The 25,163-nt window shown below is 43.9% G+C and overlaps 1 protein-coding gene across 2 annotated transcripts in view; it reads right to left on the bottom strand.

Annotated features, from left to right (window-relative positions):
- EDEM1 (ER degradation enhancing alpha-mannosidase like protein 1) overlaps positions 1-21,081 on the bottom strand; it is a 28,631-nt gene extending 7,550 nt beyond the window's left edge. Inside the window, exons 1-10 of one of the 2 annotated variants that reach the window (XM_021069285.1) lie at positions 20,437-21,081; positions 14,219-14,291; positions 11,192-11,295; positions 10,073-10,244; positions 8,254-8,437; positions 6,083-6,257; positions 4,485-4,605; positions 3,842-4,012; positions 1,695-1,768; positions 820-916 (exon numbers count right to left, since the gene is read on the bottom strand). In XM_021069285.1, the coding sequence (XP_020924944.1) occupies positions 820-916; positions 1,695-1,768; positions 3,842-4,012; positions 4,485-4,605; positions 6,083-6,257; positions 8,254-8,437; positions 10,073-10,244; positions 11,192-11,295; positions 14,219-14,291; positions 20,437-20,960 (1,695 nt within the window). In that variant the 5' untranslated portion in view covers positions 20,961-21,081. The remainder of the gene's footprint in view (positions 1-819; positions 917-1,694; positions 1,769-3,841; positions 4,013-4,484; positions 4,606-6,082; positions 6,258-8,253; positions 8,438-10,072; positions 10,245-11,191; positions 11,296-14,218; positions 14,292-20,436) is intronic. The other variant, XM_021069286.1, reaches the window with a different exon arrangement.

Raw genomic sequence — 25,163 nt, 5'->3', positions numbered from 1 at the left:
TCTGATTCAACATGGCTATAATCTTCACTGGGTGATTTGGATCCAGCCACCCCCAGGCCTGGGAAACTGTCGCTAGTGATGGCTATCTTTGGATCAGCCCAAATTCTCCACATTATTTCCCCACCAGAAAATCCTGACCCTCTGTGCCTTGAGAAAGTATCCCCTCATGTGCAGCCACACTAAGCACTACCAGAGGGGAAGAGCACAGCCTCATGCACTGGTGCAGACCCCACGTGGCCTATGGAACTTTGATGTGGAAATGGAACTGGACAAAGACCCAGGACTGGGCATAGGGCTCAGGTCTGCCATGCAGTCACCCCGAGAACCCATGAAGGTTGCCTGACCTCTCCACATAGATGGTAGTTCCCATGAACACTGGTTAGATGGTCCCAAAGGTTCCTTCCAGGTCCAAAAATTTACTCTCTCCCCAAACACATGTGGATGTTTTTGGACAGAAAGCCAGGTGGGATGTGGGGTTCAGGTGAGAGCACAAAGGAGGTAAGAGATAAGGTGCTGCTGTCTTCCTCTGAGAAGCTGCCCCAAGCACCTCACTAATGTGGGTCCTCTGGGAACTGTTACCAGTATGTCATACAACATGTAACTGTAAGTTTCTCTACATGCACTTGGCAAAGCACGAGGCCCCATGAGGCTGGAAACCATGGAGGAGATAGCAATACACCTTTGCTCTGAGAGTGCTATGTCTCTGCACAAGGTCCAGTCCAAGGGCCCAGGAAGTTATGTCGGATGAAGGCAGAAGGAAGTTCTGGCTTTCAACAGTACCACTGGCAGTACTCTGGAGTGACCCTACAGCACACATACCAGATACAAATATTTGCAGGTCTCACTGAGAAAGAAGCTCTCCATCCGGTCCTCCTTGGATTTGTCGATGACGTGATGCAATGTAGCATACCCACACCTGCAAGACAACTGTCCAGTGAGCCTTGCCTCTGCTCCTCTCCACCTGCTTGTTAATTTAAGAAGCTGAGCAGTCTACTAATAGAATAACCAAATACCACATGAAAAACTAATTACAGCAGGTTTAAGGGCTGTCTTTTTTAGCCTAGATTGCCTACAAATTCATTAAAAAGTGGTGTGGCTGCCAAATCATCACATTAATGATAGGAGAAGGGGGTGAGGAGTGGAGAGTATTTGCCAAAAACGTAACACAACACCAAGAAAATGACTGGTAGCAAATTCAAACTGAATGATTTAAATTTTATGTCCCAATACTTGTAAATGGACTTACCATATATGGATAGTCGAAAATAGTATTTTGTAGGAAAATACTTACAATATTATTCTAGGTGAAAAAAGTAGGTGACAAAACTGAAATATGAAGTTTTTTATATATACATACATTATACACACACACACATGAATATATCAAAAAGTATAAGCCTATGTACTTAAATGCTGATTGTGATTCTCTCTGCACATGGAAATACATTACTTAAAAAGAACCATATAATCTGCAAGAACCTTACAGGGATAACAGTGAAAAACATTTTTCTTTTTTGGTTCCCACTATAATGGAAAGGTTCTACTACACCAAAAACAAGTGATTTCCCTACAAAATTAACATTAATGACCTGCTGTAGAAATTAAAATGCAAAATAGAACAACATTTCCCTAGAACAACTCAAAATAAGTCAAAGGTGGCCAAGAGAAAAAAGGAAGGAACTTAGAAAACTAACTTGGCTTTTGTGTACTTTTCCAGACTCTGCAGAATATCCATTCCTACGTGGAGGTAGAAGGGATTCTTGGTTGCCTAGAGAGAACATGAGAGAATGTGATCCAGCAAGGGCCTGGAAAACACACCATCAGCAAACATAGTGGTGACTGCAGGAATTTCCTGAAGAGATGAGTCACTGGCCAAGGGAAGGCACAGACTGGTTCACTTCATCGTGAAAGGTGGCGAATGTTAAAGGACCAAGGCGCTCACTAGGTTCACGTCAAAGTGCACCTTCAATCTATTTAATAGAGACCAAAACATGCTCCAGGGTAACAAGACACCCCATCTTTGGCTCTCCTGAGGCCCACCCCAAACAAAAATGAAACAGTGCCTCACTGACAGTCCCATATCTGAGAACAAACCCAGCCTCTATCTTGCCTCAGAGCGCTAGAAACTTAAGCTTCAGGCACAGAGAAACAGGACTCTGCACCATTCCACCTACAGCTTATGAAGCAGGGCTAGGAAACAAGACTACTCTCAAAAGACCTGAAGAGGCCTCCACAAGCTTTGCTCTAATTGCCCCAAGAACTCAGTAACTAGGGTATTTCCTCTTCTGTCACATGCTCATAGATTGCTTTGTGAGGGGAAAAAAATTTCTCTGGGAAGATGAGACTTTTACCCCAAAACAGTCTGAAAGTCAGGGATCATCTACAATTTGTACCCAGTTCCAACCTGCAGCAGCAAAAGCAAAGGCCCACAAGGTTAGCTGTCTTTGGATTAAGCGAACAGAGTGGCTTCAGAAGGCAAAGATAGAAAGCCAAAGATTTTTCTGGATTCTAAGAAAACAGTCAATGTGAGGAAGAAGCTGCAAGAGGAAAGATGTAGCAAGAGATACAGAGGCATAAACCCAAAGGCAGGAGTCCCGATGGTGGTGCGGCGGAAATCAATCTCACTAGGATCCATGAGGATGCGCGTTCAATCCCTGGCCTCACTCAGTGGTTAAGGAACTGGTGTTGCCGTGAGCTGTGGTGTAGGTCACAGACATGGCTTGGATCCTGTGTTGCTGTGGCTGTGATATAGGCCGGCAGGTGTAGCTCCAATTCAACCCCTAGCCAGGGAGCTTCCATATGCCTCAGGTGCAGCCCTTAAAAAAAAAAGAAAGAAAGAAGAAACTCAAAGGCAACAGACACAAGCTTCAGAGGAGAACTTGGGCAGCAGCAGCACATCCTCCTCAGGCATAAGTGGCCTGACTCTATGCTGAGCTCAGGGAGGCCGAGGCCATCTCCTCCCACTCCTGAGAGGCTACCTAAAACTCACAAGGTCTTTCTTTAAGCATGGGGTCAACCAGCATTTTTGTAAGATTTCTCCCCATTTCAGAAGCAGATGTCAGAGGTTCAATATTAAAAAATGATTAAATAAATCTATATTACAGTACTAATCTTACTACCAGAGATCATAAAAATAAGCTTGCCCACTATACACACCTGTTGCAGGTCTGCTGAGTGCATGCAGGGCCTGCATATTGCAAAGCGAGCAGCTCCTGCCGAGGTATCTGTGAATGGCTGACAGCTTTTGGTATGGATGCATGTATAAATACCTGCCTTAAACTGTGGGAGAGAGGACTTCTCACAGTTCAAGTGAGATTCCCTCTGGCATTCAAGTAATTTCACAAAAAATGAACACTAAATTTTTTTTTTTTTTAAGAACCAAACAAAAATAGATGTTCAGACGAAACCCAGATGATTCCCTTTCCAACTAAGAAAAAGAACTTTTTTGTCTGAATAATTTACACAGACCAACGTCCCATAGCACACGAGTACAAAAAAAAAGCATCCCCAAAGAGTTCTTTGGTCAAATAAACTTTGGAAGACAGTGAATACCAAATCCTCCTCTTAGCTGTTTAAGGATATGAGAAACAAGCCCTCCAGTAAAGATACGATTTGGCTTTGCAGGATGTAGCTTAAAAACATACATGATGACAGATACCTTCCCCCGTCCTGTGGAACTGTGATGGCCACTCGGCACTAATGAGACTCTGAGCAGGCGATGGCTCCAATAGTGTCACTGTGAAACAGCACAATTCCCCACTGGGCAGCAATTGTGCTAAGAACCAACTACTACAGGTCTCCCCAATACTTAAACTCACACAACTTTAGCCAATTCTAGTACCTGGTATAGGAGATAAGTAGACTCCACCAGCTCTGGTCTCAGCGGGTAGAAAAGCACGTCAGGGGCCTGCAGCTGCCAGTTGTACCTCTCGGGGAGGGCCCCGTAGCGCTTCCATATGGCATAGTAAAAGGCATGCAGGCAGATGGCATCTTCCACATCGCCTATCAGAACCTAAGGAGAAGCGTGGTCACCAGGCTAAGATACTTTTCTCAGAATATTGAGACCTGACACAGAGGCCCTGGGCTGCCCCCTCTACCCACCGTTTATCTGACCCACCAACATGACTGGAGATGAAACCAACCCAAAAGTTGCATCCCAGACAGACACCACCCCTCTTCCCCCAATGTGGCCATCAGTGCCAAATTCATCTGAACTGCACAGAACAGGAGGTTCAGTGTATCCATAGACAAACTCGGGCAACTGATAGATGGATCAGCCAAAAATCACACATAGTCACTTTCTGAGCATGGCTTTGCACATATTTATGGAGTAATTTTCAAAAGGAACAATGGTGATATATTATGCTATTAACATCCCAAATCAGAAGGAGCCAGAAAATGTTCTGGTAGCATAAAAAGAAAAGAGGGGCAGGGGAGCCTTTTCTAATGACTGCTTTTTCTCAGCAAATGTGATTGCAAAATACCTGCAGTCCGGGGAAGAAGGCCTGCAGAGAGTCAATCCATGTGTTCATCAGCTGCCCACTGAACATGTTCACATTGACGTAGAGTGGCGGGTCCCCTTCTCCTTCATTACAGGCTTCCCGACTGAGGATCCAAGCAGAGCCAAACAGAGACATCAAAGGGAAAGAAGACCCACACCCACAACAGAATTCCAGCTCCGTCCCTCCAGCAGCCTCTGGCAGTCTCACGTAAATGGAATCAACATTAACCTTTTCTCCTCACTCTTTAAACCTTTGGAGACAGACTGCCTCTACCAGTCACTATGAGACTCTAGCATAAAGAGGACATCTACCATGGAATAAAAGTTCTAAACTCAGCCATGGCAACACCAGGAATTCACTGCATTTTGCAGAAAGCACTTTAACACTCAGGCTTGAAAATACTTCCACATAATTTGGTATACAGCACAGGCCAGATTTGACCTAAGTAAGGAAACCTGGCTATTTCTGCACCCCCAAAAAAAGTCTCTTCTTTAATAAAACCCTGCACCTTGGGCCTGGAGGAACACAATAGAGCAAGATGCTCAGGTATTACTATTCAATTTATATTGGGGCTTTAAGAAGAATAAAGAACTGAACTCTGGCCAAGGAGCCTCTTACTAAAAACACAGCACTTGCATGAGTGAAGGTGGAAATGGTTCCAAGACAATCTTACCATGCAGGCAATTAAGTAGCTGTCACTTGCATCAGCAAAGAAATATACACAGGTACACAAGAGAAGACCCAGGGAAGAGAGAGGGGGAATCAGGATAGAAACCACTGCAGCTTCGAAGGGCAGCTGATTGCAAATGGACAAGCAGCAAATAATGCTGTTTTAAATAAATCAGAGGAGGGAAATGTGGTAATTGTCCTTTCTCTCATCAAGTATAAAGGCTAATCAAAACAGTTCTTTGGGAAGTGAAAAGAACCCAAATAACTGTGCTATATCACAGCTGTATCTGCAAAGCCCCATGGTGAAACAAAGGGATGTGTCACTTCTTGTGGCAGTCAGTCTCCAGGTGGCCCCCAGTGACCCCTGCCTCCTGGCTGTCACATCCTTATCAGTCCCCTCCCATACCACATCAGCCTTGGTCTATGTGACCAAAGTCAGGCAGAAGTGGTGTTTGTTATTCTGAGACTAGGGCATTCATTCTGACCTCTCTCTCAGATTGCTCATTCTGGGGAAGCCAGATGCCTACAGAGGCCCACATGGCACAGAACTGAGACCTCCAGCCTCCAGCCAAGCCTGGAAGGGGACCATCCTGCCCCAACTGAGCTGTGACATGGCTGCGGCCCCCATCAGTAGCTGTGGACAACCTCAAGAGAGACCCTGCTCCTGGTTTCCACTCAGAAACTGGGTGTTAAGCCAGTTTTAAGCCACTACATCCAGAGTAATTTGTTAGGCAGCAGTAAGTAGCTAATATACCTCTTCACCCCTAAATGCCCAACAAACAACTAGGAGGCGGTAAAATGAAAAAAGAGACCAAGAGACCCTGTGAATTTATGTTGAGAAAAATGTGAACATTTCATGGTACATTCTATTTTCTTTGCAGGGCAATAAAAGAGATGTTGAGGAAGCATACCCTCTTCTTAAGTAGTTCTGAATACTCTGATATGCAGCATTAAACATTTCTAGATCTTCTTTTTCTCCAAAGAGAATGTAAGATTTCAAGAGGTATTCATAGAAGGAGTCCAGTCCGGCACCCAAGCCACTCTGCTTTCCAACCCAATGGCCCGTCTGAATGTTGACAACATTGCCTGTGAAAACAAGCAAAGCTCCTCAGGTCCCAGTCAGGGGGCATCTGGGACTGGGGGAATAGGGAAGCGGAGAAGTGGAGGCCTCTTCTACTTCAGCCTCAGTGCTCCTCAGCACCTTTGTCCCTCACAGGGAAGAAGAGAAAGACTGACTGAGTGGCCCTCACAACTGGGATCAGTCCTATCAGCACCCTGAACAGTCAGGAGATCTTTTGAAATATACAGTGTTTAACCACTGACACAAAAATGGGGAAAACACTGAATTCAAAAGAAAAACCCGTCTGTCTGCCATTGTGCTTTTCCAGATACCCAATGCGTTTCAAAATCCAGGAGTGTTGTTCCTCAGAGAATTATGAACCACATGATTTGTATTATGTATAAAATGGAAAAAAAAAAGAGAGAGAAACAATCCAAAAGTCCAACATCAGAAGAAGAGTTAATGGACTGTCATGTAGATTTTTAAAGACACTAGCTATGAAAACAAGATAACAATTTGAAACACCTTCGTGACTTGCCAAACATTAAGGCAGAATAAAATATTTATATTATAATTTGAAAGGTTACAAAAGATGCAAACACCAGGCTGCAAGGGCTTATGGAAATTTTAAAGTTGACAATTTGGGGTGATATTGGTGATGGGGTGACCAATGGGGCAACTATTTTATTCCCACTGTTATTGATAAATACAATTTTGTAAACAAATTTAAGAACTTAAGGAATAATCAAAAATCACTTTTAGAAGTTCTCGTCATGGTGCAGTGGAAACAAATCCGATTAGGAACCATGAGGTTGCAGTTTCAACCCCTGGTCTCACTCAATGGGTTAAGGATCCAGTGTTGCCTTGAGCTGTGGTAAAGGTGGCAGATGCGGCTCAGATCTGGCATTGCTGTGGCTGTGGTTGTGGCGTAGGCTGGTGGCTATAGCTCCAATTGGAACCCTAGCCTGGAAACCTCCACATGCCGCAGGTGCGGCCCTAAAAAGACCAAAGACAGAAAAAAAAAAGATCACTTTTAAAAAGCAGTGCTTTTGCAATGACATTCTATGTCTCCAAGGCCAGCAATCCAGTTCCCATGAAATGGGGAAAAAGTTTTTTTTCAATGTAAGACAAACAAGAGGCAAAATCTATTTTAAAATAACATCTGAGGAGGTCCCAACATGGCTCAGTAGAAACGAATCTGACTAGTAGTATCCATGAGGACGCAGGTTCAATCCCTGGCCTTGCTCAGTGGGTTAAGGATCTGGCTTTGCCATGAGCTGTGGTATAGGTTGCAGATGTGGCTCGGATGTGGCGTGGCTGTGGCTGTGGCTGTGGCTAGGCCAGCAACAACAGCTCTGATTCAACCCCTAGCCTGGGAACCTCCATATGCAGCCCTGAAAAAGGTAAAAATAAATAAATAATGTCTTGAATTGGCAAAATACAGATAATTATTGAAGGTAAATGATGAGTACATAAAGGTTCATTATACTTCCTCCTACTTCCATATGTGTTTTAAATTTTCTGTAACTTTTAAATAACATCTTAACCCAAAATTCTCAAGAAAAACAAAACGAAACAATATCTAGTACAGGTTTAATCTGGGCTTTCAACCTACTACTCCATGCTGAGATTTTTTAAAAAGACAAAGCCACTCTGCCAGTACCTCTAGATCCCTCTATTTGGAACCTTCTACTAAAGCAATATAATCTACCTCAGAGACAGTGCTCTTTGTAGCATTCCCATTAGCAATTATTTCCAAGCAAAATATGCCCAGAGATCATATCAGAAGGGAGTCCTCAAATAGCAAAAGACCTTCTGTCCCATCAAGCCTTACAGCCTCACTCTAAGCAAAAAGTCCCAATAGAGAAATTAGATGCAGCTGACACCAAGGGCCATTCTGAGTTGTCAATTTTCAGAGTCAGTGGTACAAAAAAGGAGCAGTGGAGAGGAGGGAGAGTTCCAGAGAGATGGAGAGAAAAGGGGCAATGCGTGCAGTCCCAAGGGCCTGACAGGTGCCCATACCTAACAATCCTGTGTCATTGCTCCGCAGGTTCCAAAGAGCTTTCACTGCTCGCCTGGCCACCCACTCGAACGTGGAATCCCCCAGCAGTCGGCTCAGAATGCCAAACTCCACCAGGAGGGAACCAGCACCGGCCGTGCATGTCTCATTATTGCTGTCAGGAGGAACACCAGTCTTTAGATTCACCTGGGGACAGGAAGAGACAAAGAACTTGTGGCAAAATTCAAGGAACCCACGGGGCTAGAAGGCCAGGTCACAGCTACCACACTCCACTAATAATCAGGCTTCCTGCAGTGTGAGTCTCACTGCCTCCCACTTTACATCGAGATGAATATAGCAGTAAGTTTAAAAGACACAAACGAGACAATACCAACAGCAGAGCCTTGTGTTATTAACAAGAATAAGTCCTAGGGGAATCATTATAACACTACTCACTAATCTGCCTCTTTTCAGCAGGTTCTCTTCATGGTTACACAGCACCAGGCTTTGGCATTAGGAACAAAGGCAAGCTGTGGAATCACTTAGAAATCTTAAGTGAGCTGCTATGAACTCACTCCTGCTCAGCAAACAGAAACAAATCTCAAACCGGGAAAGAATGAGTGAGTATGTAACAGCCTGTTTCATCACTGAGGCTGGGTGGTAAGGCAATTATCTACTGGTTACCTAAAGGCTGACTCAATTCCCAGAGGAGTTCTGGGCTCAGCAAATCTAATGCCACAAAGATAGAATCTCTTACCAGATCTTGCATTTAAATCTGAAGCTAATTTGCTGGTGTGTGCAGGCTTTATTTGAAAGATCCACTCGAAGTGTTTTTTTTTGTTTGTTTGTTTGTTTTGTCTTTTTGCCTTTTCTAGGGCCGCTTCCGCAGCATATGGATGTTCCCAGCCTAGGGGTCGAATCTGAGCTGTAGCCACCGGCCTACACCAGAGCCACAGCAACTCGGGATCTGAGTCACGTCTGCAACCTACACCACAGCTCACGGCAACGCTGGATCCTTAACCTACTGAGCAAGGCCAGGGATCAAACCCGCAACCTCATGGTTCCTAGTCGGATTCGTTAACCACTGCGCCACGACGGGAACTCCTCGAAGCGTTTTTAAGAACATTCACTGAGCTCTTACAATATATGTACATGTGAAAGTGTTGGGAAATGGACCCAAGTCAGAAATGAAAATAAATTCCCGCCACTGTTTGGTAGCATTGGATATAAATGCCACATGCAAAAGGACTTAAGAATACTGAGCCTGGAAAAAAAGGAAGGAAGGAAGGAAGGAAGGAAGGAAGGAAGGAAGGAAGGAAGAAAGGAAGAAAGAAAGGAAGAAAGAAAGAAAGGAAGAAAGGAAGAAAGAAAGAAAGAAAGAAAGGAAGAAAGAAAGGAAGAAAGAAAGAAAGGAAGAAAGGAAGAAAGGAAGGAAGAAAGAAAGAAAGGAAGAAAGAAAGGAAGGAAGGAAGGAAGGAAGGAAGAAAGAAAGGAAGAAAGAAAGGAAGAAGGAAGGAAGGAAGAAAGGAAGGAAGGAAGGAAGGAAGGAAGAAAGAAAGAAAGAAAGAAAGAAGGAAGGAAGGAAGGAAGGAAGAATACTGAGCCCGGGAACATAATTTCCTTAAGGGAAAGAATGAAGTCAAATATGTCGCTGTATGCCCAGCACACAGCAAGTGTTCAGTAAATGATGAATGAATTAAAAACTATTTATATCATATTTAGGTCCAAATTCTTCTCTCAAGGACATGGCTTTCCTCTTCCACATCAGCCCCACTCCTGACCCCCAATAAATTCATCAACAAAGCATTTTCCCTCAGGAAGGTGGTGAGGCAGTCTACCTACCCGAGGGTAGGGGATGCCTGTCTTGGTGTTTTCAAAGGCAGGGAGGAGCCTCACGGCCAGGTCATGGGCCATATGCAACAGCTCATTGTCATAATCCTTAATCGTCATGTCACCAAAGGGCTGCTTGGAGTCAGTTATTATTCTGTGGGCAGAGAGAAGGCTTCCCAGGACCCTAATAAGAGGAAGAACAAAAAAATAATAAAATCATGTCGACTGTAAATGTGTACAATCCAGTTCAGAATGACAGAAGCAGGCTCACATTCCCCAGGGACCTAGCACTATCTGAAATCAGAGGGACAGAACTGAATATACCCCTGAAGTTCTCTCTGCCCTAATAGTAAGCCATCAGCTGTTGGCGAACCACAGCGAGAAAGCGAACCATTCATCTGAGGCTACTGAGAATAATCCCACTTAAAGTAATAACTATGTTTGGTAATCTTCATCATCTCATCGGAAGGGAGCGTGCTACTCATTCTCAGAATAAATATCACCTCTTAGTATTAATAAACTACTCTTGGTTTCTGACTTGGAAGGAAAAACTTAGCTGTATGAGAAACAGAAAAGAGCAAGACAACAAATACTAAGCAACTTTTGTAGTTCTGGCTGCCAAGCAACAGGAAATTCTCCAACTTCAGGCAGAGAGGCGAGGTGAGAAAGAGAAGAAAAAGAAGATGACTGACTCAGAGGTAGGGGCCACCAGCTTCGATCTCCATCCCTGAACAACCATGAATTCATGTCCCATTCCAATGATCCAAAGTGGATCATGATATTTTTTCAGAATATTTTCATAACTTTAGTTTTAAAGAAGTGTTACATCTGCAAAGTTATATGGTGATACAATTTCCAAAAAGTTTAAATGGAAAAGGAAAACAGTCACAATCTAGCAAACCAAAAGGGCAAGATATAACACAAGGGCCCAGCACATTAGAGGGAGGGAGGGAGGAAGAAAGACACATGAGGAGCGAGTAGACCCAAATGCTCAGCAGTGGTCTATCATAGGTGGTAGGCTATCACAGGCTTGGACCCTCGACCTGGACCTCGTGGCTGGTGGACCCTCACAGGAATTTTCTCCTTACACACATAAAAGAAGGCTTCAATCCGTTTTAGGTACTCTTTTACCTTATTGTGGCTTCAAAGACTTGGACGGTGGAATCTTTGTCAAATGAAACTGTGTTGATCACTAACTTGACTGCTTTCTGGAACTCGGATGAATTTCCCATTATCTTTAAAAAGAGGAACACAAACCATTACCACAGCCTGAAGTGAAACTGAGGCTACATGATGGCAGGGAGGTAGGCCACTTCATCTGAGTGTCTCTAATGTGTGGTTTTACCATTTGTGGGAACAGAAACACAAAAGGCAGAAAAGCACAGTTATCTCTTAAAATATGTTCTGGGACAGACATCAAGTCCATTTCCAACAACTCAAGAGTCCTAACTCCAAATGGCGAAACTGGGAAAATAATTCTTCATAAGATCATTAGCACTCCTCATTGATCCCACTCCACTCTCCCTCAACTTCAACCTGATCTTATTTAGCATGCAAGGCATTATAGTTCCTGAAATTACTGAAATGAGTAAAAATAAGCCCCCAAACTGAACAAACAAAAAACATAACTTTGCTGCTCCTCAAGTAACTGGACAGCTTCGGCGCTTGGCTCCCAGGAGACCAAAACATCTGGGAAACCGACTTGTGACTTGTTACCCAGATATCTGAACAATTTGAGAAACAGTGGTGTTATCTTTTAGAGCATAACAGCATAAAACTAATGACATTCAGGACAATCAAAACATAGACATAATCAACTCTACGTCCTTTGTAAAAAGTGATCTAGAATTATGATTTCTATTTTGGGTGCGTGGATAAGGTATTCTAAGCTTCTCTCTCCTATATGAAGTGCAAATTGGGTGTAAAATTTGATACTTAACACTGAACTGAAATGCTTTCATGCTATTCAAAATTTCATGACAATTCTGGGACTGTAATGACATCATAAGGACACACATGAAAACTAGAAAAAACAATTCCATTCAGACACTACTTCTTTCAGGTATGTCTTATTTCCTAGTATTTATTGGTCTTGTGCATTTTTTTTTTCTTTTCACCCCCCTCATTGTTATTTTGCTGTAACATGCAGAAAAAGTACAGACATTTCTTTTCTGGCTTTCAGATCTTTCTTTTTAAAGGATTATGCAATCACGCTGCAAGTTGCATCAAATGGTCAAGGGATTGCTATCGTCCAAATGTTTCCAAAACACACCCATTAAAGTTTGTTTAAAATGTTAGCAAAAGAAAAGGGAAACCTCAACAGAAGTGACACCTGAAAAATAAGCCTGAAGTATACTTTAAAGACCGGATATTCTGCAATGAAAACCACAGAGATGGGGTTGTTTCCTTACAGATGTTCACCAGCAGCAATATCTGTTAGCAGCTGCAGGTGCTAATATGGTCTAAATCACGTGGGGGGTGGTGAAAGAAGCCAACAACTTTCAATTACGTGTTGTAATTTACCATTTTAGACAGGAACAGAAGAGAGTAACGAGGCTATGAAATCATTCACTTAAGAAAAGCTGGATTGGACAGAAGAGTTAAATGGGTTTCTCTACTGTAGAATTTCTCAGAGCCTTTAAAATGATGGTGTATACTGTGGCTCTCCAATAAGATCACAGACTTGGAAAATTTCTCCAGTTCATTTGGAACAGAATTCTTCTTTCAGGGAATTTACCCTTGGAATCTGTGTTGGGAAATTCAGATTAGTAGAAATTCATTTTCCTGACATATAATTGCACTCCTACTAAGTATCAGACACCATTAGGTGTGGAGAGAGAGCAGTGATTAACAGAGACAAGGTCTCTGTATTTAATGAGCATGGCAGGGGGATAAACAGACACAATACAGCAAAAAGACAGAGCTCAGGGAGAAAAGACCAGCTTTCATAAGCTATCTATGAGTCCTGGGACTTTGTTTAAAGCAACACTTGCAGGCTGAGTCAGCCTCTGCCACCTTCAACAAGTGTAATTAGGGTGAACATACATGTCTGGGCACATTCTGATCAGTGATGGTGGATAACTCAAAAATGGAGCAGCAATAACTTCAGCAGGAGATATTGGGAAACTTTAACTGCCTTGCAACTGGCAGGATGAAACCCCGGATTTCCTATTTGACCAGCCTAGGAGGATGTAGACAGACCTCTCAAGTTCCAGCAGTTCTACTACTAACAAGATCCTGCTCATTCATAGTGCAAGCTTGAAATAGCATCACCCAATTCTAATTCTGGACAGCTTTAAATTCTTTTTAAGGAAAGAAAATGGAGGATTGACATTGATGAGAGTAAAAATTTTCTACTGGTAAAGCCTGGCTGGGCAATGAAGGGGAGCAGAGGTAGTAAAATCTTATTTACTCAGAAAACTTTTAAACGCTATGTGGAACTGAGTCCCCTTGCTGGATTCTAGAGCAAAAAGTCAGGAAGCAGAGCAAGCACACATGGCAGTCTGGTAACAGGTACCCTCCACAGGGCTTTACTGCTTTCAGTGCGCTTCTAAAAATCTGTTCCAAGGTCTCTGGAGGCCTTGAGGGAACCAAGAGATGAGGAGGTAAAGGTGGTCCCTGAGTTGGCAGCCCAAGGCTGGAAGGGGGGTGTCCACAAAACACGGAAAGCAAATAAAAGGAGGCTGTTAACAGAGAGGGTCTCTGTGCAGAGGTGGGGGGCCAGGGCTCAGATTCGCTCTCGCTCTTGGGATGCCAGGACCCAGCTGACGTTTCAGGGGATCTTGTCCTGTGAAGGCCTTAAGATCCTGATGACTTATCTTGTACTTCTCAAATCTTAACTAGAGTAACTGTACACTGGTTCCTTTAAGGAATGAAATAGTGGGAAGCTGGGAGAAAAACAGCTTCTCCCAAAACAAAAATACTTTCTTCTCCCTTTTTTTAGGGAAATCACACTTCCCCTCTTTTAACCTCCGACGCTTTTTTTTGCTCCCAGCATTAAGCTCATTAAAATAAACAAAAGCTATCAGAGCTATGAATACATTTTGAGTATTAAGCTTCCTGGAACTCTCATTCCTGGAGGAAAATTAATGTTAATTAACTCAAAAATACCTTATCTTAATTAATGTTTAAAAATAATAACAAAGCTGAACACTTAACTGCAAGTGTATCCAATGCATCAACAAGAGTCAATGAATAATTCCCAAGGACATCATTGATGTTCAAATTTGAACTGAAAAACAAGGAAAATTCAAATTAAACAAAGGCACTTTACTTTAAAAGAGAAAAAAGATAATAAAACTAAACAACCATCAGAAACTAAAATTGTTGGAACCTCTTGTTTATTCAGGGATTATTGTGGATGGATTAGTATGGTGATGGTGGTTCTACCTCACAAGTGATGGTTTCTGTAGTGTCACAGGATAGCAGACACATGCACACTTATACTATGGTGGAAAGAACACGGAAACAGGAAGCCAGGGGACGGGAACAAGAGTCACTGCCCTCTCTGAGATTCTGTTTTATCACCACAAATGATCTCTCCGTCCAGCTTCAAAAAGCTCTGATTTCGAAATCGTTAGGAATGAAAAAGGAGAGCCTTGTCACATGACCTGCAAATAAAACTTCAGAAACCAGACACTCCAGCAGATTACACACAAAAAGAAGCAAATAAATACCTCAGTTACAGTCTCAATATCACTCATCTGTCCTGTGGGTGGGGGTAATAAATTATTTGCTTTATTCCCTTTCTTTTTTTTCACTAACATCTCACCCCAAGGATCCCCTCCTGCTCCATCAAAACTAAAGAGCTGTTTTTTAACATGAACCAAGGCAGGACTTCTCTTTATCGGAGCTGCATTAATGCTTCTGCCACACACCTCCTGCCCCACAACCAACACCAATTTCCGACTCCAAAACAATCTTAAGACACCAACCTCAGGACTACAATAAGGATAAATGAGGATAAATAAATAAATGACACTAAAAATGACAAAGATGACACTAGTACATCTGGGAAAGGTGAGGAAAGATCAAGAGTGAAAGTAATAAAGTCAGCTTGACAAATTCTAGGCAGTTCAGTTATTCCTCTGTCCCATTCCCACACACCCAGCAAGTAACTGCAGAAGCTTAAAAAGACTTGAAAGTAAGGGAGAAGAAAAAGATCTAAGTAAGAAGAGAAAGAGGATGACGATTGAAGATAATATTCATGAAAGACCAGTGAAAAAGCCCTGGTTTTCACCAGATTCACCAATATTATGATGTCTTCCATCAATTCCCCAGACCACTTTACTTACTCCTTGGATGTCTCTAATGGGTTGCCTCCCTGTGGCAGTAACTCCCGGGTCCCTGATGGCTGGCTCTGCTCTAGACCTCCTATGTCCTCTGATCCTGCCTGAGCCTCTGTTTTATGCTGGATATGCCACTTAATCTAGGCAAGCAGAATCAGAGATGCGTTTTTTGAAACATGCTATCTAGAAGGGGCTATCTAGGAACCAAAGCTTTCATCTCTCACAGGCTGTGAAGCCAGCACACTGCATGGCTGAAAAACTGCACCTGCTTCTTCGGGTGGCTGATTTCTTCCAAATACATTTATATGATTGCAAGAGGTCCTCTAGAGGCAAGAGCTGTGGGCTCAAATAAGCACTTCAAAGGCAGTGCCAGCCAGGAAGGATATAGGAGATGTTGAAAGCTGGAGGAGAGGAGAAGGTCGAAGTAGAAGGGAAATCCTTATTCTCAATTCTGCCAACTCAAGAACATTCTGTTGACCTTAAATATTTATGTATGTTGCTCTGCTGCCCAGAAACAAGAGCTGGCTCCAAAAACCCTCCTTATCTGAAAATGGGTACCTTGTCATTTTTTTTTTTTTTTTTTTTTTTTTGTCTTTTTGCCATTTCTTGGGCTGCTCCCGCAGCATATGGAGGTTCCCAGGCTAGGGGTCTAATCAGAGCTGTAGCCGCCGGCCTATGCCAGAGCCACAGCAATGTCAGATCCGAGCCGCATCTGCAACCTACACCACAGCTCATGGCAACGCCTGATCCTTAACCCACTGAGCAAGGGCAGGGATCAAACCCATAACCTCATGGTTCCTAGTCGGATTCGTTAACCACAGAGCCACAACGGGAACTCCCATCATTCAGCATGCAGCTAGATGGCAAGTGAAGCACATGTAACGGCTCTCCCCTGGGTAACACCCCATCTGTGGCATGTCACCCTCCACCTGCACCAGCCCTGGCATGTCTGACTAATTTGGATCACTGCACTCCTTCCAGATTTTACCGTGCTTTTCCTTTCAGGCTATAACTAAAATGGATCCAGTTTTTAAATGCTTCTCCATAGAACATCCAAGCAGTCGCTGACAATGAACGATTGTAAGAGTGGCCACGGCAGCGGGGGGTGGGGGGGGAGCCTATTTGTAATAACCGTGGTGGTTTCTTCTCTCCAACTCAGACAAATGCACTCAAAGATCACTTAATTCTCTTCTACCAGATAATTGCTACATACTCTTTCAAAATGTGCAGAAAAGGAAAAAAAAAATGTGGGGAGGGGAAGGGAGGAAGAAGTAGACTCCACAAAACCCTATTTAACAGTATCAAATTATCATGATTCCACACATGCCAGCCCACCACGCAGGTGAGACTGTGCATTTGTCCCATGCAGATCTGGATCCACGGCCAGCCTTACCTGATCCCTTCTAAGTGCCTCAAGCCAAGAACTCAATCTTTCAGTACAAGGCAAGGCTCAAAAGTGCCCATATTTCCACACAACCAGCTGCTGAACCATGAAGACGCTCCACTTAATTCACCATGTGTGACTGTTCATGACATTCACCCCACTATGAATTTGTAAAGTTCTTTTCACCTCAAAACAGAGAAGTTGGAAAGAACTATGGCCTCTGATAGAATATTTCTGATTACGCAGCTAACCTAATGGTAAAGTAACATGTGCAAAATTAAACCTATGTGTTAAAAAAAAAATTCCCACATATACTTAATCTGTCACAACTGTTCAGAAATCTATCTGGTGCTGCGTAGGCAGAAAGGTAATATAAGAAGTAGTCCCTGTGTTCAAGGATTGATAATCTGGGGAGACAAGACAAAGGGAAAAGAAGGAAAGCACACAACAGTACTCAATTCTCAGTCAATGTCAAAATGCGAAACAGCAACTCAGAGGAAAGGAACTAAAAGGAGAACAGAGTAGACAAGGACAATTATCTTCAAACACCTCAAAGGTGTCATGGAAAAAGGCTTGAGCCTGACCGTGAAGGAGGTGAGGATTTCAGAAAGAGGAATGCAGCGGAGGCCATGTAAAACTAGGGGTGCGTAGGAGTCCTTCTGGAGGCCAATATCTATTTGGTTTGATTTGCTTTTTTGTCTGAAGAACAATATGGCTGGGGAGAAAGCAAAGAAGGATCATGCGCCCAAGGTCTGAACTAATATTATTCACAAGATTGCAAAATGTTAACATCCAAATTTACTTGAAGAAACTTTTGAATTTCGATCCTCCAACCCAAATTGGGGATGTGAAAGGAACAGAATTTGCATAGTGATATAAAGCTGGGCAGAAAGATTTGCTATTTTTAAAATGTGCTCAGGTTTTATCTACTTCATGTAAATACTCCTTATCTTACCTCCAGTCAAACAAAAGAGGCAAGAGAAGCCTCAAGTAAATGTGACTACAAAGAAAAGACACACAAGTTTAGTGCTTATATTTTGCTTGTGTACCTTTCACCTAATATTCTTATGGTCATGCCACTCTGGTTTTTCAAACAAATCACTGAAATACACTTGATAACCATCATTAGAATACCTTTGATTAAAATAAGTATCTGAGGAGTTCCCTTCATGGCTCAGCAGTTAAACCCGACTAGGATCCCTGAGGATTTGGGTTGGATCCCTGGCCTCCTCACTCAGTGGATTAAGGATCTGGCATTGCCATAAGCTCTGGTGTAGGTTGCAGATGTGGCATGGATCCCCTCAAGTTGCTATGGCTGTGGTATAGACCTGCAGTTGTAACTCCAATTGGACCCCTAGCCTGGGAACCTCCATATGCAGTGGGTGCAGCCCAAAGAAGCGAAATAAATAAATAAATATCTGAAAGAATTTTCATTACTGGTTGCTTATTTCAGGGGACGTAAGTGTGCCAGAATGACAAAACTCTGGTTCTAAACTTGCCTTGAAAATACTGAAGTCTGAGAGGAATTAAGTTAAAGGAAAAGGAGCAAGAAAAATTAACTTTCCAGTCTTTTCAAGTGGCCACTATGAGGATCTAGTCAAGGCCGCTATAACCCCAGAGTTCTTTTACCTTCTGAAAGACACCAAGGTTTACCAGCCACAAGGGTGATTATTACCTGTGGGCACAACCCTTTCCAAATGCATCGCCTCAGTCTTTCCACTTCCAACTTTCCAACAGCAGCATATCTGCTCAAAGCACCCTGACCTCAACTTACCAAGATTGTCACTTAACAGTCAAACCAAACCACACCTCAGCAGTCATCATCCTGAAGCAAAGCCCCACCAGCAACTACCACAGGGCCCCAGCAAGCTAGCCAGGGCCACCTCACCCTGCTGGAGGGAGGCTCCAACTCTGCAGAGAGTTCTCAAAGTTTATTAGGAAAAGCATTAAAATGTCATAAACTCACTCCCAGACCATCATATTCTCAATAGAAAGTGTTATCACAAGTCCTCCTTAAATGGTTCTCCTTAGGTCTATGCCATAAAAGGAAGCCTGAGAAAAAAATCTGTGAGGGAGAACAACTCAGTGTGTTTGCTCTTGCAGTACCATGAGCACTGGTGAGAAAATAAAATTAAGATCCGAAATACGTACACACACTTTGATTTCAACTACATTAAAAGTGTGCAGGCATCTGGGCAGGAGTTGGCAGGAAAAATAAATTAAAAATAACTGCCTGGTGGGATTTTAGGCTTTTTTTTTTTTTTTTAATTTTAACTTTTTTCCCCAAAAAACTGAGATCAAAAGAAAACACCTGGTGCTGCGGGAGAGGCCCTAGAAAAGGCAAAAAGGCAAAAAGACAAAAAAAAAAAAAGAAAGAAAGAAAACACATGGGTATAAAGTCTGGTATAGTTAAGCTAATTAGGGAAAACAACTCAATTTCATACAATATGAAAAGGCCCAGTAATTTTTTCCAAAATTTAATAAAAATTTTTCTCAAAAAAATTGATTGAAAATATATTTATACATATGGCCAGTTATACATTTAAACTATATCAACCTTTACACGTAAAGTGAAACACGAAAAGTACCTCAACAGTTTCCTACAATTTTAGAAAGACCCAGTCCTTTTAAGTTAACCTGCCCTGTGCCCTCATGCTCTCAAATTGAAATTTATGACATGAGTTTGTAGATAATAAAACCATTTTTAAAGCTCTTCTGCCTCCTTTACTCTATGGGCTTCCTTTTTAGAACCTGAGAAGTGGCCTTTGCTGCTTTTCACCAGGTGAAGGAAAACACAGGGCTCACTGTCAAAAGGGGCCAAGCAACGGACTCCTCCACTCCCGCCTGAGAGGAGGAACCCAGGGGAAGACAGTCACCTATCCAGCCATCAGGGTCAGTCAGAGCACACCGGTTCCCTCCAGCCAGGAGGTCCTCAGCTGGGTGTGCTGTCCTCTTGGACTCTGAAGTCAACAGCAATGACCCTTGAAGCTCACTCTGCAAACAAGCCTGATCCAAGGACAGGACTGGTCCACCTTTCCTGACAGCCCTGCCACCAGACCGGGGAGAACCTGCAGGACAGACCCTACAGTAAGGCAAAGGAATCCCATCCTGAGCATCAGGAACCCAAATGTAGGCCTCACAGCCTCCCTCCCTTCCACCTAACCATCCTCAGCCTAAAAAGCAGCCTCTGTGATGAAGGAGAAAGATTGTAGCCCTGCTCTGCCTCAGATTCACTGCCTGGCTTTAGAAGTCCCTTCCCGGGATCAACTTCTGAATTTATATATTTCTATACAGAAAAGTGGGGAGTAGGCTAGGTGGGGGAAGGTAAGGGCTAGTTCTGAAGCTACATTTACAAGGGATTTCATCTTGATTTTATGTTCACCTGGAGAAAGGGTGAAGATGGGAGTTTAAGGTCCCCCCAAGTCACCCCTTGGTACTGCTACTGTGCCCTCTGTTCTCTGAGCCTCAGTTTTCCCATCTGTAAAAGAGATTGCGCAGACAGCAGTCCAGTAACTCGGATTCCGGAAGAATCAGGACAGAGGGCAGACATCGGCCCTTCCACTTACCCCCAAGCCCCCATCACCCTAAACACCCCGGCACCCTTAGGGGGACCCAGAGGACGGACGGCAGCACCCACCCCCGGGGTCGGAAGGAAGTGCGTGCGGTGAGCGGTCCCGGGCGTCCGGCCGGCGCGGGGTACTCACGGGTCCCCGCGGTCCGGCCCTCGGCCGCGGCAGTGGATGGGGTTGAGCTCGTCCTGGGGAAAGGCGTGCGCCATGTAATTGTCGTAGCCGAAGACGAACATGCCTCGCGCCAGGTCGCGCATCTGTGCGCGCAGCTGAGGCGGGAAGGCACCACTGTAGCGCTTCTCGTACTCGTCCCGGCCGCGGTCCCGGCCGCCCAGCACGTAGCCCCAGTGGGCCGGGCCACACACACCCGGCCCTGGCCGCCGCGGAGCCCGCCGCCGCCCCGCAGACGCTGCCGCCGCCGCCGCCGCGGGAACCGGCGGCTGCAGCCACGACGGCCCCCCAGGCGTCCCCGGCCTGCCCGCGGGCCCCGAGGCAAGAGACGCGGGGCCGTCGGAGCCCCTCAGGCGGTGGAAGCCGAAGCTGAGCGGGAAGCGCTGGTAGAAGCCCATGCTGGGCCCCAGCCCGAAGACAAGCCACAGCACTCCATGGAGGCCAAGCCGGAGGAGCACCAGCCCCAGGACGAGCGCTCGCCATTGCATGGTCGCGCGGGCGCCGCGGGCATTATTTTAAAACGCTGGGGACCTTCCCCGCCGACCACCGCACCCCACGTCCGCCTCGTAGCCCCGCTCACTTCCCCTTTAAGGAACTTCCCCGTGACGCACCAGGAACTGGCCCATTGTCCCCCACCCCCAGCATTCCGGGCCCAGCCGGCCAGGCCCCGCATTCGCCCGCCCAGTCGCCCGGATTGGCCCGGCCCCGGCCCGGCCTCGCTGTGCGAGGCGTGGGACTCCCTCAGGCGCCATAGGCCACCTGGTTGCCCCCAACGCCACGAGGCCCCGCCCCGTCCTTTCGGCCCCGCCCCCAGGGCGGTCCGGAGTCGGCTGGGCTGGCGTGGCGAGTAGGAGCAGCTCGGGCTCCGGAGGAGGGAACTTCCAGCCAATGGGAGCGCGGCACGGAACCTGCAGCTGAAGGCTGGACAGGGACGTGGCCCAGGACCCGCCCCGCTCCAGTAGAACCGGCTCCGCGCTGGGACCGGAGCTGTATGTTAGGGACGGTAACAATTAAGACATAAGGAACAAGGAACGAAAAAAGGACATTTCTATATAAGGCAGCTACTTTGGCATACCAAGGGCAAGTTTTTTTTACATGGTGGGGGGTGGATGTTGCCGTAAAACGTTATCTTGAATTACTTTTATTAAAACACCCTAATTTGTTTTCTTTTAACTTAAAATTTGAACCCTTTTTATTAAAACGCCCTAACTTGTAAGAAGCGCTCACGGTGACTGTAAAATACACATTCCCAGGTCCTGTCCTAGACCTATAGATAGAGGGCCCGGGCAATGTGTCTAACAAATACGCTTCGGCAATTCTTAGTATCCGACAATTCCAGGAAATACTGAGTTAGGTTGAGTTGCCTTTGTCTCAGAAATACGACTATTTTTAAAAAAAGATACAGAAGAAAAATGCAGGGGGGAGGAGTCAAGGCTGCTTGCCGCCACCACCGATTATTTTTACCAGATCTATTCAATCATATCACCATCTCTCCTGTGCACTGTAGCAGTGACCTAACCTTTGACGTGTGGGATAGGTTCCTGGTCAAATCACTTTACCTCTTAGTATCTACTTACCATAATAAGCAAGGTTGAAAATGTCAGCTCTGAAGGGCTATTGCTTTCATGTAATGGCTCAACGGTTTGGGGGTTTTGTTTTCTTTTGTTTGCCGCATTTGGAAATGTCTGCTAAGATTTGCCCTCCTTAAGTTTAGACCATGTGCCTATTATACTGAGGTTCCTGAAAAGCTCAGGAAGCAAGACCTGATGAGTGGCTCAAGCCAGACTGGCAGAATAACCAAGGGAGTGACTAAGAAGATGACAGAGTAGTCATGTGGCACATTCTCAGGGTCAGAAGACTTTTAGCAATACAGAGGAGGTATAATGGAGACTCCCTGAGAAGGAGCCTGAAGAAACATGATTGTAACACAGGTGGCTGGCACATAGTAAGACCCTTTTTGTTGATTGACCCTTATTCCTGTCCAAAATACCGACAGGCCTGCCCAAGCATCGAAGGAATGTAAAAAGAGTTTGAGCCAGGGTCTTTTGCCTACAGGTATTCTTTTCCTACTTTTCACCTAGGGACCCTGATGAAAGTTCAACATCAGGGCTTGATCCTGAACGTTCAGGTCTGCCTTCTTGAAACTTGCAAACTGAATATGAATATTAAGGGTCATGTTATATATTTCCTTCATAAGTTATTGCAAATTTTTACTTACCAGCAGTCAACTACAAACCACATTGATAATAGCTCCTGTCTTCATACTGGAGACAAACTCTAATAACAAATCTTTTTCATAGCCAGAGAAAACCCTCTAACTTCTAAAAGACGCTTTTCATGGAAAAACTGACAATAGCTGCCAGCCATATACGTCTGGCAAGTTTCAAAATACTTTCCACATGTGTTCTTATTTAAGCTTCACAAAAAACCTTGTAAGGTGTAGTCCACAAGCCATAAGGGAAGAAGTCAGGTTGGGGGAACTCAAGTTCTCCAAGTGAGTTGGCTCTAGGAAGAAAAAAAGGCAGATCAGGCTGGTCTTTCACACTTTCGTCCCAGTTTACTGAAACCAGCTAGCCCTCAAAAGCCAAGAAAGACTGGTCTTTCTACTCTTCCCAAACCAGCAATGCTGACATTAGTGTCCTGCAAGGCACATCCCAGGATTCAGGGGCCATAGTCAGAAAATGTTTTCTCCTTGAATTAAGCTGAACCAAGGGGGGACAGAGGTAATTGTGTTAGCTCTCTATATTAGACTAGACACCCCTCAAGGTAAATGTGCCTGAAAAGACTGGGACAACACCCATATCCAATTAGAAAGGCCAATCTTAAAAACCAACTCTTTAAGAAACTGTTTTGTACTGGGTCGTTCCACAAAGTATCTTACAAAAGCATGAGGGGACTGATTAAAAAGAAGCCTGAAATGCGTTAAGGTAAAAATTGCTTTACTCTGGGTGGCGCCAAAGAGACAACTAAGAATCCAGATTCAGAAGACTGCCAGAGTTTAAATCTTAGCATTGCCCTCTGAGTGACCTTGGGAAGTTTTAACTTTTCAGGACTTACTTGCTTGTCTGTAAAATAAGGGTGATAAGAACAGTACTTACTGCATATGGCTGTAAAAATTAAATTTATTGTATATAGTGTACCTACAACATGAGTAAGATAAAAACTCAACTCTTTCTTGAGACCAGCATTTGATAAAAGTAACTGAAACAGACACAGCTGAGGACTAATTCAATAACTAAGCCCCTATTTTCAAAGCACTATTTTAGAAGAAAAATGTGTCTAAGGAAACCAAGTATAAAATAGAACAAGGGCTAAAACTCAACACAGTTCAAGAGCAGTTGCAAAAGCTTTGAATCCCCAAGTCTAATTCCAGTTCTATTCAACTCAACCTATTCCAGCTTCCATACATCACAGTCTTCAATCTCTGTGATTTGGGTTATATCCCACAAGGTGACCCAAATTCAGTCTCCCTCTTTGCGAGTTGAAGATGACTGCTAACATCTATTTCAGTTCCTTTAAAGATATCCTCCACTGAGAATAAATAACAAACATTACAGTTTTCAGGATCAGTCTTGTGAGGCTGAATGGGTGAATCAATGCACTAGGTTTCTAAAACAGTAAAATCAGAAGAAAGCTCTGGCCCTTTGATATCCCTAAAGGGTAGTCTCAGAGCTTCTTAGATTAAATATTGGGGTTAAAATGGCCTATTAAAAGAAGGGGCTTTTCTATTTTAAGAAGTTTATAAGTGATTTATTATCCAAAGCAATAATTAAAAAAAAAATCAGGTGATGTGATGATGACTTTTAAAACTAATTACTGCTTCTCTCTGAAGCAATACATACTTGCTTTATAAAAGAGGGGTTAATCTAAAGAAAAAAAAGAAGGGATTACCTACAATTCCATAATTAATTTGGTAAAGATTCAACTTCAGAAGTCTGGCAATATTGTTTTCTCAGCTAGGTAAGAAAAGAAAAATTTCAAATTTGTTTTAAAATTGAACAGTAATTATCACTCCTACCCATTTTATGGGCAGAAGTCCAGAGGTTTGTCAACACATCCTGTTGGCAAGACACAGGGGACACAGACTGGTAGGAAAAAAACCCAAAAAACAAAAAACTAGCACATCCCCTGAGGACAATTTATTAATTCCTAGCAGAAGCATAAATGCATCAGCCCTCTTTGACTCAGACATGTTTCTGTAAATTGCTGCATATGTGTACATAATGATCCACTGCAGTATCATTTATGAAAAGTAAAAAGTTATAAACAACCCAGCTATCAATAAGAACCACTTAAATAAATCATGGAACCCCTACACAGTGAAAACCACGCACAATGAAATGGGAGCCATATTGCTGTGAAAGAGAATGAGGAATTCTCTACGTTATTGTCCTGGAAATATTACCAGAACAGAGTAAGTGAGAAAAAGCCATGCTCGAATACCTCTATACAAGCAATTAAAAAATATATATACATATACATGTATTTCTGCTTGCCTTTTGTAAGATGTTACGTCCAAGTCCATGGTAGTTTCTCAGTCATGGATGGGATCTAGAGTTCACATTTTTTTTTTTTTTTGTCTTTTGTTGTTGTTGCTATTTCTTGGGCCGCTCCCGCGGCATATGGAGGTTCCCAGGCTAGGGGTTGAATCAGAGCTGTAGCCACCAGCCTACGCCAGAGCCACAGCAACG

Source organism: Sus scrofa, chromosome 13, assembly GCF_000003025.6.
Source record: "Sus scrofa isolate TJ Tabasco breed Duroc chromosome 13, Sscrofa11.1, whole genome shotgun sequence".
Lineage (NCBI taxonomy): Eukaryota > Metazoa > Chordata > Mammalia > Artiodactyla > Suidae > Sus > Sus scrofa.
The sequence above is the reverse complement of the archived record's forward strand: the minus strand, read 5'-3'. Positions and strand labels throughout refer to the sequence as shown.